Source organism: Oncorhynchus mykiss, chromosome 16, assembly GCF_057628025.1.
Source record: "Oncorhynchus mykiss isolate SJ-2025 chromosome 16, ASM5762802v1, whole genome shotgun sequence".
In the NCBI taxonomy this organism is placed as follows: Eukaryota; Metazoa; Chordata; class Actinopteri; order Salmoniformes; family Salmonidae; genus Oncorhynchus; species Oncorhynchus mykiss.
Window position 1 is genome coordinate 18,940,869 of NC_143037.1, and position 12,263 is coordinate 18,953,131.

Here is a 12,263-nt window from a genome sequence, read left to right on the forward strand (position 1 = left end):
TGCGTTTTTATCAATGGTTTTATTAAAAACAGTCAGTTGGTACAATACATTTACAGCATGAAAATATACATTTAATGTCTTCATACAAATACTGTGGATTAAAAAAAAATGGAATATTGAACCATGGAAGGGGCATTCACTCAAACGTCAATATGCAGACATGGTACTGTAAGGACCCAACAGGACATGGGACATTGCTTTGGTCTATTCACAGTGGCTATGTTTATTTTGAAATAGATCATATCTATATTTCCCCATATGTGATTTGTCAGTACTAGGGATATCTACAATGAAGGGTTAACAGCGATATGGGGGACATTTACAGTAAGTGTCTTTCTTTTGTGAATGGGTGTACTTCTTTATACAGAATTTGAAAAGATAACAGTCATAGTTTGGCCAGTCTAATTTGACTTTATAAAAGACCAAGCTCCTCTCACCTGTACAAAAAGCACGTTCACAAAACGGCCAGAGCTGCATACAAATATTTTCAGAGAAACAACGATCCACAGAGATGAATCCATCCATGCTATTGTACTTCTGCGAGAGACAGATCACAAAAAGGGAAAGCAGATTATCTTCACAACAATAGAAAGCATATCGGAGTGTGCTTTAATAACATGTTTCCTTTTGAATTTCCACAGTGTCCGTTTTGCTCGCTGAAGATACTGTGCAGATTCCGAATGAAATGACATCATGTGTGTGTGTGTGTAATAGGGAAATTCGAGATCACTAATGTCCATATTTAGATACTCAAATATGTCATGGAATGAGGAGACCTTTGGTAATCGTAACATTGAAGCGCTTCCCTTCTTTTTTTTTTTGCCAATGAACCTGTTGTATTTGAGAACACTCAGAAGAAAAGTGTTATCAGGCTCTACCTCCCAAGAACACACACAGTGAATAAGGAGGAAGGACACATTTCTAGGGAATAGGAGGAGTTACATGATGTTCAGTGAATACCACAGAAAGACAGGATTTATCTCCTCCACGCTGTACAAGACTCATCTGACTCCATCACTCTCCCGGGTCAGCGTACTCCCCCACTGTCACATCAGATCACACTGCGTTTGTACGATTTAAAGCCAATAAGGGCTGAAATTGGGTTGCTCCAGTTCCAGAAAGGCCCAATAAATTCAACCCTCCAAAGCTGCTTGTCGCAGTGGTACGTTAGTGTGCTTAATATCAAGGTCTTAGAGATGTTGGTAGTCTTCTATTAGATTTAACACAATAAGCCCAGCTTAATCTTAAAAAGGTAAGGAAACAAACCAAATGAGTCATATCTGCTTAGAATGTCCATGCTCCAACTGCATTTTGAAATATAGACTAGAAACAGCCGCTGTGTGTGTGTGTGCGCATTCTTTTGTGGAAGTGTGTGTGCGCGTGCGTCGACATTAGCCAGAGGGAGTCAACCATAATAAGACGAAGTGGAAGCGCAGGAACATAGGCAGAGTAGACCAACTATAAAAAGACTGCTTACATACCATACTGACCCTGATGGAGACCTACTGAAGGATTCTGAAGTGACCTACTAAGCAATTATAGAGGCTCTCTTGGCTTCCTGTAGATGCTCCTAGTGGATCACATGCATATGGCGGATAGAGAGAGGGAGACACACAGAGAGAGAAGGTGGTGGTGTCAGATCTCAGTAGCGGTGATCTCGTCAAAGTTGATCTCGTTGCCGCTGCCTTCGTCCTGCTCCTCCAGCTCGTCCCGGGTCTCCAGTTCTAGACTGAGCTCCCGCAGCATTCCCTCCAGCTCCCGGTTCTTCCGGTACATCCCCACGTAGTTCTGCTGCAGCTGTTTCTGGTACTGGATCACCTTGTCCTTTTCCTCCTGCCAGACCCTGTGCTCCTCCTCAAAGCTGCACGCCTGCTCCTCCCCCCGCTGGCGTTCTGTGGCTAACTCCGCCCTCAGACTCTCCATCTGCACCCGGAGGCTTTGGAGGGCCTCGCTCTCATAGGCCCGCTTGGCCTTGGCCTCGTCGCTCTCATAGGTCAACAAATGTGGCTCCTCCCCCTCAGGGAAGGCCTGGCACTGCCTGCCTCCACTACCATTGTGGGCGGGGGCCTGGGGGCTTGTCTGATTGGCCGCGGCGTCAGGGCGGAGGCGGGCCGTCTCCTCCTCCAGGCGGCCCACCTTCTGGCGGAGGAGCTGGGCCTCACTCTTGCGGCGCTGCAGCTCGTTCTGGCACACCTCCAGCTCCAGGGTACGCAGGCGGCCGGCAGAGGTGGCCTCTTGTAGCAGGGCCTGGCTTGTGGCGAGCTCGCCACGGGAGTCCCGAAGCTGGCCACGCAGAGAGACAATCTCCCCCACGCGCTGAGCCAGCTCCCCCTGGACATCCTTCAGCTGCTGCTTCAGCAAGGAGATCTCCCCAGACTTCTGACACACCTGTAGGAAACACAACTAGTGTCATATACACAGTGTACACAACATTAGGAACACCTTCCTAATATTGAGTTTCGCCCTCAGAACAGCCTACATTTTTTATTTTTTCTACCCTTTATTTAACTAGGCAAGTCAGTTAAGAACTAATTCTTATTTACAATAAAGGCCTACCAAAAGGGGACGGGGGCCTGGGATTAAAATATATTACACACACACACACACACACACACACAATAAATATAGGACAAAACACATCACAATAAGAGAGACCACACACCTACATAAAGAGAGACATAAGACAACATAGCAAGGCAGAAACACATGACAACACAGCATGGTAGCAACACAACATGGTAGCAGCACAAAACATGGTAAACATTATTGGGAACAGACAACAGCACAATGGGCAAGAAGGTAGAGAACAATACATCACGCAAAGCAGCCACAACTGTCAGTAAGAGTGTCCATGATTGAGTCTTTGAATGAAGAGATTGAGATAAAACTGTCCAGTTGGGGGTGTTTGTTGCAGCTCGTTCCAGCCGCTAGCTGCAGCGAACTGAAAAGAGGAGCGACCCAGGGATATGCGCGCTTTGGGGACCTTAAACAGAATGTGACTGGCAGAACGGGTGTTGTATGTGGAGGATGAGAACTGCAGTAGATATCTCAGATAGGGGGGAGTGAGGCCTAAGAGGGTTTTATAAATAAGCATCAACCAGTGGGTCTTGCGATGGGCATACAGAGATGTCTGTCAGGGCATGGACAACAAGGTGTCGAAAGCGTTCCACAGGGATGCTGGCCCATGCTGACTCCAATGCTGGTGTCAAGTTGGCTCGATGTCCTTTGGGTGATGGACCATTCTTGATACGCAGCGTGAAAAAAACAGCAGCGTTGCAGTTCTTGACACACTCGACACACTCAAACCTGTGCGCCTGGCACTACCATACCCCGTTCAAAGGCACTTAAATCTTTAGATTTTTCCCCCCCATTCACCCTCTGAATGGCACACATACACAATCCATGTCAAGGCTTAAAAATCCTTCTTTCACCGATCTCATCCCCTTCATCTGCACTGATTGAAGTGGATCAATAAGGGCTCATAGCTTTCACCTGGTTAGTTTGTCAGGGGTAGGCAACTCCAGTCCTCGAGGGCCTGATTGGCGTCACGCTTTTTCCCCAGCTAACACACCTGACTTCAATTTTCAACTAATCACGATCTTCAGTTTAGAACGCAATTACTTTAAAATCAGCAGTGTTTGCTAGGGATGGAGAAAAGTGTGACACCACCCCGGCCCCCGAGGACTGGAGTTGCCCATCCCTGGTCTGCGTCATGGAAAAAGCAGGTGTTCCTAATGTTTTCTACACACACAGTGTATAGCAGTGATGGGCATTCCGAGTCTTTTTGGTGAGCCGGATCATTTGGCTCCGTTCAGCTAAAAGAACTGTCCATTTGGCTCACAAACGGCTCTTCGTTCATTAGTGCTTAGAAATGTACCATGCCATGACAAAACCATGACAAAAATAGCAACTATCTTATGTTAAACCTATAAAGTTGCCTGCCATGTCAGATCGTGACATCCGAGTTCAAATACATTTTTACCTGACCAAATAATTAGACGGCCACGCAAAATAATATGAAGAAATTTGAATACACTGAAAAAAAATGCATGTGGACCAGAATAGAGTCTCTCTCCTCACTTTCGATTGTTCCTGCAGTGAGGAATTACAGAATGTTTTTATAACTTATCTGCAGATAAATCGTGAGCTTAAAAAGCAGTTGTAACAGTATGCAAAATCAGGGAGTGAAATGAACGGCTCTTTCACAAATCCGATTCGGTTCCCGACATTCACCAAAAAGATCTGTTCAAAAAGAGCCGTTTGTTGGTGAACGACCCATCATTAATATATAAAGGAATCACACCACAAATTAAGTCCTATGAATATGTTAAGATATATGACAATATATATAGTGCATTCGGAAAGTATTCAGACTCCTTGACTTTTTCCACATTTTGTTACATTAGTCTTATTTTAAAATGGATTAAAATTGCCCCCCCCCCCTCATCAATCTGCATACAATACCCCATAACGACAAAGCAAAAAACATGTTTAGACATTTTTGCAAATTTATTTAAAAAAAAACTGAAATATCACATTTACATACAGTACCAGTCAAAAGTTTGGACACCTATCCATTCAAGGGTTTTTCTTTATTTCTCCTATTTTTTACATTGTAGAATAATAATGAAGACATCAAAACTATGAAATAACATATGGAATCATGTAGTAACCCAAAAAATTGCTAAACAAGTCAAAATAGATCATATATTTGAGATTCTTCAAAGTAGCCACCCTTTGCCTTGATGACAGCTTTGCACCCTCTTGGCATTCTCTCAACCAGCTTCATCTGGAATGCTTTTCCAACAGTCTTGAAGGAGTTCCCACATTCGCTGAGCACTTGTTGGTTGCTTTTCCTTCACTCTGCGGTCCAACTAATCCCAAACAATCTCAATTGGGTTGAAGTCGGGTGATTTTGGAGCCCAGGTCATCTGATGCAGCACTCCATCACTCTCCTTTTTGGTCATCTAGCCCTTACAAGCCTGGAGGTGTGTTGGGTCAAAGTCCTGCTGAAATACAAATGAATGTCGTGCAAACCAGATGGGATGGCGTATCTCTGCAGAATGCGGTGGTAGCCATGCTGGATAAGTGTGCCTTGAAACCTAAATAAATCACTGACAGTGTCACCAGCAAAGCACCTCCACACCATCACACCTCCTCCATGCCTCACAGTGGGAACCACACATGCGGAGATCATCCATTCACCTACCCTGCGTCTCAAGAAACGGCGGTTAGAACCAAAAATCATCAGACCAAAGGACAGATTTCCACCAATCTAATGTCCATTGCTTGTGTTTCTTGGCCCAAGCAAGTTTCTTCTTGTTGGTGTCCTTTAGTTGTGGTTTCTTTGCAGCAATTCAACCATGAAGTCCTGATTCACACAGTCTCCTCTGAACAGTTGGATGTTGAGATGTGTTTGTTACTTGAACTCCGAAGCATTTATTTGGGCTGCAATTTCTGAGGCTGGTATAACTCTAATGAACTTATCCTCTGCAGCAGAGGTAACTCTGGGTCTTCCATTCCTGTGGTGGTCCTCCTGAGAGACAGTTTCATCATAGCGCTTGATGGTTTTTGCGACTGCACTTGAAGAAACTTGAAAAGTTCTTGAAATGTTCCGTATTGACTGACCTTCATGTCTTAAAGTAATGATGGACTGTCGTTTCTCTTTGCTTATTGACCAAATAGGGCTATCTTCTTTATATCACTCCTACCTTGTCACAACACAACTGATTGTCTCAAACACATTGATGAAAGAAATTCCACAAATTCACTTTGAACAAATCCACCTGTTAATTCAAATGCATTCCAGGTGGCTACCTCATGAAGCTGGTTGAGAGAATGCCAAAAGTGTGCAAAGCTGTCAAGGCAAGGAATCTGAAAAATATATTTTTATTTGTTTAACACTTTTTTGGTTACTAAATGATTCCATAGATGTTATTTCATATTTTTGATGTCTTTAATATGATTTAATATTAGTCTTCTTGGGTGTGACGCTACAAGCTTGGCACACCTATATTTGGGGAGTTTCTCCCATTTGTCTCTGCAGATCGCTCGGTCAGGTTGGATGGGGAGTGTCGCTGCACAGCTATTTTCAGGTCTCTCCAGAGATGTTTGATCGGGTTCAAGTCCGGAATCTGGCTGGGCCACTCAAGGACATTCAGAGACTTGTCCCAAAGCCACTCCTGCGTTGTCTCGGCTATGTGCTTAGGGTCGTTGTCCTGTTGGAAGGTGAACCTTCACCCAAGTCAGAGGTCCTGGGCAGGTTTTCATCAAGGATCTCTCTGTTCTCCCCCGATTGCTCAGGTTGGCGGGCAGCCAGCTCTAGGAAGTCTTGGTGGTTCCAAACGTCTTCCATTTAAGAATGATGAGGCCACTGTGTTTTTTTATTTGACCTTTATTTAAATAGGCAAGTCAATTAAGAACAAATTCTTATTTTCAATGACGGCCTAGGAACAGTGGGTTAACTGCCTGTTCAGGGGAAGAACGACAGATTTGTACCTTGCAAGTTTAAACCCCCGAGCTTACAACCTTCCGGTTACTAGTCCAACGCTCTAACCACTAGGCTACCCTGCCGCCCCAGGGGACCTTCAATGCTGCAGAAATGTTTGGGTACCCTTCCCCAGATTTGTGCCTCAATACAGTCCTGTCTCGGAGCACACATGTCTGCCTTTCCAAATCATGTCCAATCAATTGAATTTACCACAGGTGGACTCCAATCAAGTTGTAGAAACATCAAGGATGATCAATGAAAACAGGATGCACCTGAGCTCAATTTCGAGTCTCATAGCAAAGGGTCTGAATACTTTTTAAAATAACCTGTTTTCACTTTGTCATTATGGGGTATAGTGTGTAGATTGATGAGGAAATTTAAATATTGAATCCATTTTAGAGTAAGGCTATAATGTAACAAAAAGGAATGGGCCTGAATACTTTCCAAATGCACTGTGCACACACTACCGTTCAAAAGTTTAGGGTCACTTAAAAATTGCCTTGTTTTTGAAAGAAAAGCACATTTTTGGTCCATTAAAATAACATCAAATTGATCAGAAATACAGTGTAGACATTGTTAATATTGTAAATGACTGTTGTAGCTGGAAAACGGCTGATTTTAATGGAATATCTACATAGGCGTACAGAGGCCCATTATCAGCAACCATCACTCCCGTGTTCCAATGGCACGTTGTGTTAGCTAATCCAAGTTTATCATTTTAAAAAGCTAATTGATCATTAGAAAACCCTTTTGCAATTATGTTAGCACAGCTGAAAACTGTTGACCTGATTAAAGAAGCAATAAAAACAGGCCTTCTTCAGACTAGTTGAGTATCTGGAGCATCATCCTTTGTGGGTTCAATTACAGGCTCAAAATGGCCAGAAACAAAGACCTATCTTATGAAACTCGTCAGGGTATTCTAGTTCTGAGAAATGAAGACTATTCCATGTGAGAAGTTGAAACTGGAGATCTCGTACAACGCTGTCCCTTCAGAGGACAGTGTAAACTAACTCTAACCAGAAAATAAAGAGGAGTGGGAGGCCCCGGTGCACAACTGAACAAGAGGACAAGTACATTAGAGTGTTTGAGAAACAGACGCCTCACAAGTCCTCAACTTCAGCTTCATTAAATAGTACCAGCAAAACACCAGTCTCAACATCAACAGTGAAGAGGCGTCACCGGGATGCTGACCTTCTAGGCAGAGTTGTAAAGAAAAAGCCATCTCTCAGACTGGCCAATAACAAGAAAAGATTAAGAAGGGGGCAAAAGAACACAGACACTGGACAGAGAAACTCTGCCTAGAAGGTCAGCATTCCGGTGTCTTGCCTCTTCATTGTTGATGTTGAGACTGGTGTTTTGCTGGTACTATTTAATGAACCTGCCAGTTGAGGACTTGTTAGGCGTCTGTTTCTCAAACTAGACACTCTAATGTACTTGTCCTCTTGCTCAGTTGCGTACCGGGGCATCCCACTCTTTCCATTCTGGTTAGAGCCAGTTTGCGCTGATAATGTACACCTATGTAGATATTCAAAAAAATATATATATATTCCCAGCTACAATAGTCATTTACAACAATAACAATGTCTATACTGTTTTTCTGATCAATTTGATGTTATTTCAAATGGACAAAAAATGTGGTTCTCTTTCAGAAACAAGGACATTTCTAAGTGACCCCAAACTTTTGAACGGTAGTGTGTATATATAAAGGAGAGAGAGAGAGTCTTTGTTATGTGATTGATGACGATGCGACACCAAGCCAGGCTCTTGCCCGCCAGCATCTTACAGAGCAGACTGTTTGTACTAGACTACAACGATTACTCAAAAAGGGGTTACAGTGGTATTTATGGATTGTGTAAAATCCACTGTCTCTACCGCATCCGCTTTGTCTACAAGATATACTAAAGTGCCAAGGCCCAGGAGGTAGGGACTAGGAGTGAATTTGGAATGGGGCCGCCACAGACAGTATTAAAGGCCCACCTCACCTCCCACTTGGTCTCCTCCAGCCGGGGCCCTAGGTCGATCTTCTCATGCTCGTAAGAGGTGCAGCGCTCCTCCAGCTGCTCCCTCTCCTGCAGCAGCTGGCTGAAGTCCTCCTGGAGCTTCTTCTTCTCCTGCTGCAGCTGGAAGACCTGCAGCTGGAGCACCTGCTGGGCACGCTGGGCCTTCTGGGAGTGTGTCTGCATCCGTGTGGCGCAGGTCTGACGCAGCTCCTCCAGCTCCAGCTCACAGCGCTTCTGCTTCTCCTCATACACCTGGGGGGGAGAGAGGAGACAGGAGGAGAGGGAGACCGGGTAGAAGGGGTGGGTAGGTGAGGGTGGCATTGTGTGAGGGTTGCATTGTGTGTGTGTGCGTGCGTGCATGCCTGCCTGCGTGTGTGTATAGTGATTGTAATGGTTTGAGTGTCCCAGTATGTCAAGACATTTGTCATTTTGTGCGTGATGGATCATGGTCTGCGTGCCAGGTACGTGCATGTGTACGTGCGCTTGCATGCCTTCATGTGTTTTAGAATATGTGAAGGAAGAGGATTGTGTCTAATGCTCTCTGGTCCATTTACGCCGCCATATACCTGACAAATGGCCATCTCGTTCTCGTCCAGGTTGTCTCGGAGCTGCTGCAGCTCCACGTCTCTCTCCCTCAGCTTATCCTCCAGGTCCCTCACCACCCCCTCGTACCCCCCCTCCACGGGGGCTGGCGACCGCCCGCTCGACCCACTGTCCGACAGAGGCTGGACGCGCCCGCTCAGCGACCCCGACCCTGTGCTCTTACTGGACGAGGAGCGCCCACTATCCGAGTTGGAGTGCCCGTGCACATTGCCGGGCGCCGTCTTCATGGGCTCTAGGTGGCCACTGCCAAGCGGGGTGTCTGCGGGCGGCAGATTGTAGGGGATGCTGCCATAAGGTGGCAGGCTCGACAGGGAGTTCCGGCCCGAGTCAGACATGGAGCAGGTCTGACTGCCCCCGCCCACGTGGCGCCCGCCGCTGTGGGAGGTGCGTTTCTCCGAGCAGGGCGACAGAATGTCCGTCTGGCTACCAGGTGACAACAGGTTGAGATTGTTCTGGCTGTCTGATAGGCTGGCCCGGTCATGGCGAGGGGAGAGGTACTGCATGGAGTTGCGGCTCTTGGGGATGACTGGTTTGAAGGCGGTGGGCCGGATTACTGTTTTCTCCATGTTCTGAGGGGTGAGACAATTGTTGGGTAAGAGGTTGTAAATAATGTATATTCAGTGAATGTTTCATTTATTTTTTCTAATTTTGTTACTGTGAGAGTAGATTGATCTACTGTAAAAATAGAGGAAACTGAATGACTGTACCATATAACCTGGACAGGATCATACTCACCTTCTCCAGCTTCCCCGATACGAGGACCAGTTTGGGCGGGGCTCCTCCTACATTCCCGTTGAGGCTCCCCAGCTGCCCCTCAGTGTCAATCCCGGTCCTTGGGCTTCCGTTAGCCACATGGTTGTCATTCCAGTCCCCCACATAGTGCTGGTTCAGATACGAGTAATTCCCATTGGTCCCGCTGTCCTTACTGGAGCCAATCACCATCAAGGGCTTTCTGTTGCCAGGCGGAGTGAGGCTACTGAGCAGTGGATCCTGGGATGTGTCAGAGGAGCCCAGGCAAGAAGTGGCCCCCAATGTGGTTCTGTGGAGCCTGGAAGTTCCCGGCTCGGGACCAATATCAACGGGCCGGTATTGACACTCCAGGTAGGCCGGGCCGGGGCGGTGGGCGATGAGGCTGCTGACGGAGCCCATGGCCTCCTGGGAGTTGGAGGCGGGTGAGGTGGAGGGGCGGTTAGTGGGCGTGTGGGAGGCAGAGGGGTGGCGGCGGGGGGATCCGTTGAGGCCGGGGGTGTGGTGACGCTCAGCCGGCATGGGTGGAGCCTGAATCAGGGCCATGGCGGCTGCTGCTCAGTGGGACAGCCACACAATCTGGGGGGGACAGAGGTAGAAACAGAGGGACACAGTCAGTCCGATGAATGGGAACTATCAATGTAGCAAAACAAAAACCAAGTGATACAGTAGGAATATTAGGAATGTACAGCTTGTCTGGACTATGGAACCATCCAGGGTCGTGTTCAGGAGGGCTCAGAGTTCTGAACGTTGCAGATAGAAATGTCTTAGAGATGACCTGAAGAATGTTCACAGACATGCTTCTATGTTCATGTAGCATATTCAACATTACAGAGAAAGGGTGTGTGTGAACTTTGTGACCCTGGTAAAACCATAAAGACTGCACGAATACAAACAAAATATGTTCTCCTCCTACAGTTAAACATCCAGTAGCCACACAGACAGAGCCAACTCATTTACATAGCCCTTTCAAGCCGCACAAACATGGGCTTCAGGCCTATGGCTTTCAATGCCTGAGACAGCAAAGGCACAGGCTCATCTCATGGCAAATAGCCCCTGACATGGTCCTCGTGATGGGAAGCGAGGCGACTGTCTGTCTCCCTACATCCCTTCAACCTCCTTTCAAAACAATGTTAGGGGGAGTGAATGACAAAATCCTAGGGTATTCAATTGGTAATGACATCGTACACACACGCATGCGCACACCATGGCAACCATCTCCTCCCAAACGGTGATCTCATCCAAAACAGCAACACTACACAGATCGACCGTGACATCATCAGTCTCAAGGCACACCGTCTGGTGGTGAGGGGAGAACAATGGTAGACGGGAAATGGCGCATGATGGCGAGGTCACGCTTCGTGTTTTGCAGGCCACCCAGCTGTGTCAGGGTTCTCCCCAAAGAATGTAAGAGAGGCGCTGCGCCACCTTGTGGACTGGCTGCGCCGCTTTTCAACCATTTAAGGCTCTAGATTGCAGGAAATGGCCCCACCTTGTTTAAAAAAAAATAATCTGGTGTGCATTTTAAATAAATCATCACTGCTGTAGGAGTCATCCAAAGCATAACGAGGTCCCAGGGACAGATGTGTCCTGTTGGAGACAGTTCAGTGTCAGAGCGCTGTGAAGTCAGGATCTAAATCCAGATACTGCACTAGCCCTAAACTATGTCAAGTCATTTTCCCCACACACACATATACACACACACACACACACACACACACACACACACGTGTGTTAAGACCAGGACAGTGATTAAATGGGACTGTGGCGTGTTTATCAACCAGCCAGCTCCTCATTAATTACAGCCAGCCAGCCAGCTTGGCACCAGATGGGCACTGCTGGCGATGCCACCTTGCCAAGACAAACAGCCTACCACTAAGGTTTATCTGTGATTATGACATTCTAATTAGCACAGAGTGGAGGGGTAATAAGTGATCCCTATTTATATGATCCGATTATAACTGAGAGTTGGGGCAGTTGTATGGCAAACAGAAATACTACATACAGTAAAGTATGCAATATACTGTAGTCTCATTGCAAAAGGGTCTGAATATTTTTGTAAATAATGTATTTCTGTTTTCACTTTGTCATTATGGGATGTTGTGTGTAGATTGATGAGGAAAAATGTGTATTTAAATCAATTTTAGAACAAGGTTGTAATGTAACAAAATGTGGGGAAAGTAAAAGGGGTCTGAATACTTTTTTTTCTTAATACTTAGCCGTGTTTGGTCTCTTCAACAGTGGTCAATGCGTCTGACCAAGGACCCGGGCATGTCCTTCGTCGACAATTTTGACTCCTTCTGGAATTGGCCTGACTACTATGTGGAAGACAGAATTCACCTGGGTGAAAATGGCTCCTGGATGTTGTCATCGAACATTGGGACGGTTCTTGGTCAACTAAATTGATGCGAGGGCAATATTAG

The 12,263-nt window shown here is 46.2% G+C and overlaps 1 protein-coding gene across 4 annotated transcripts in view; it reads right to left on the minus strand.

Moving 5' to 3' along the window:
- The window catches only part of LOC110491536 (leucine zipper putative tumor suppressor 2 homolog), a 45,723-nt gene continuing 33,460 nt past the window's right edge, over positions 1-12,263 (minus strand). For 2 of the 4 annotated variants that reach the window (XM_021565059.3, XM_021565060.3), the window contains 4 exons: positions 9,829-10,419; positions 9,057-9,662; positions 8,473-8,742; positions 1-2,388 (listed from right to left, as the gene is read on the minus strand). In XM_021565059.3, the coding sequence (XP_021420734.3) occupies positions 1,636-2,388; positions 8,473-8,742; positions 9,057-9,662; positions 9,829-10,386 (2,187 nt within the window). In that variant the 5' untranslated portion in view covers positions 10,387-10,419 and the 3' untranslated portion in view covers positions 1-1,635. Of the gene's footprint in view, positions 2,389-8,467; positions 8,743-9,056; positions 9,663-9,828; positions 10,420-12,263 lie in introns of all 4 variants that reach the window. The other 2 variants (XM_090202136.1, XM_090202137.1) reach the window with 1 other exon arrangement.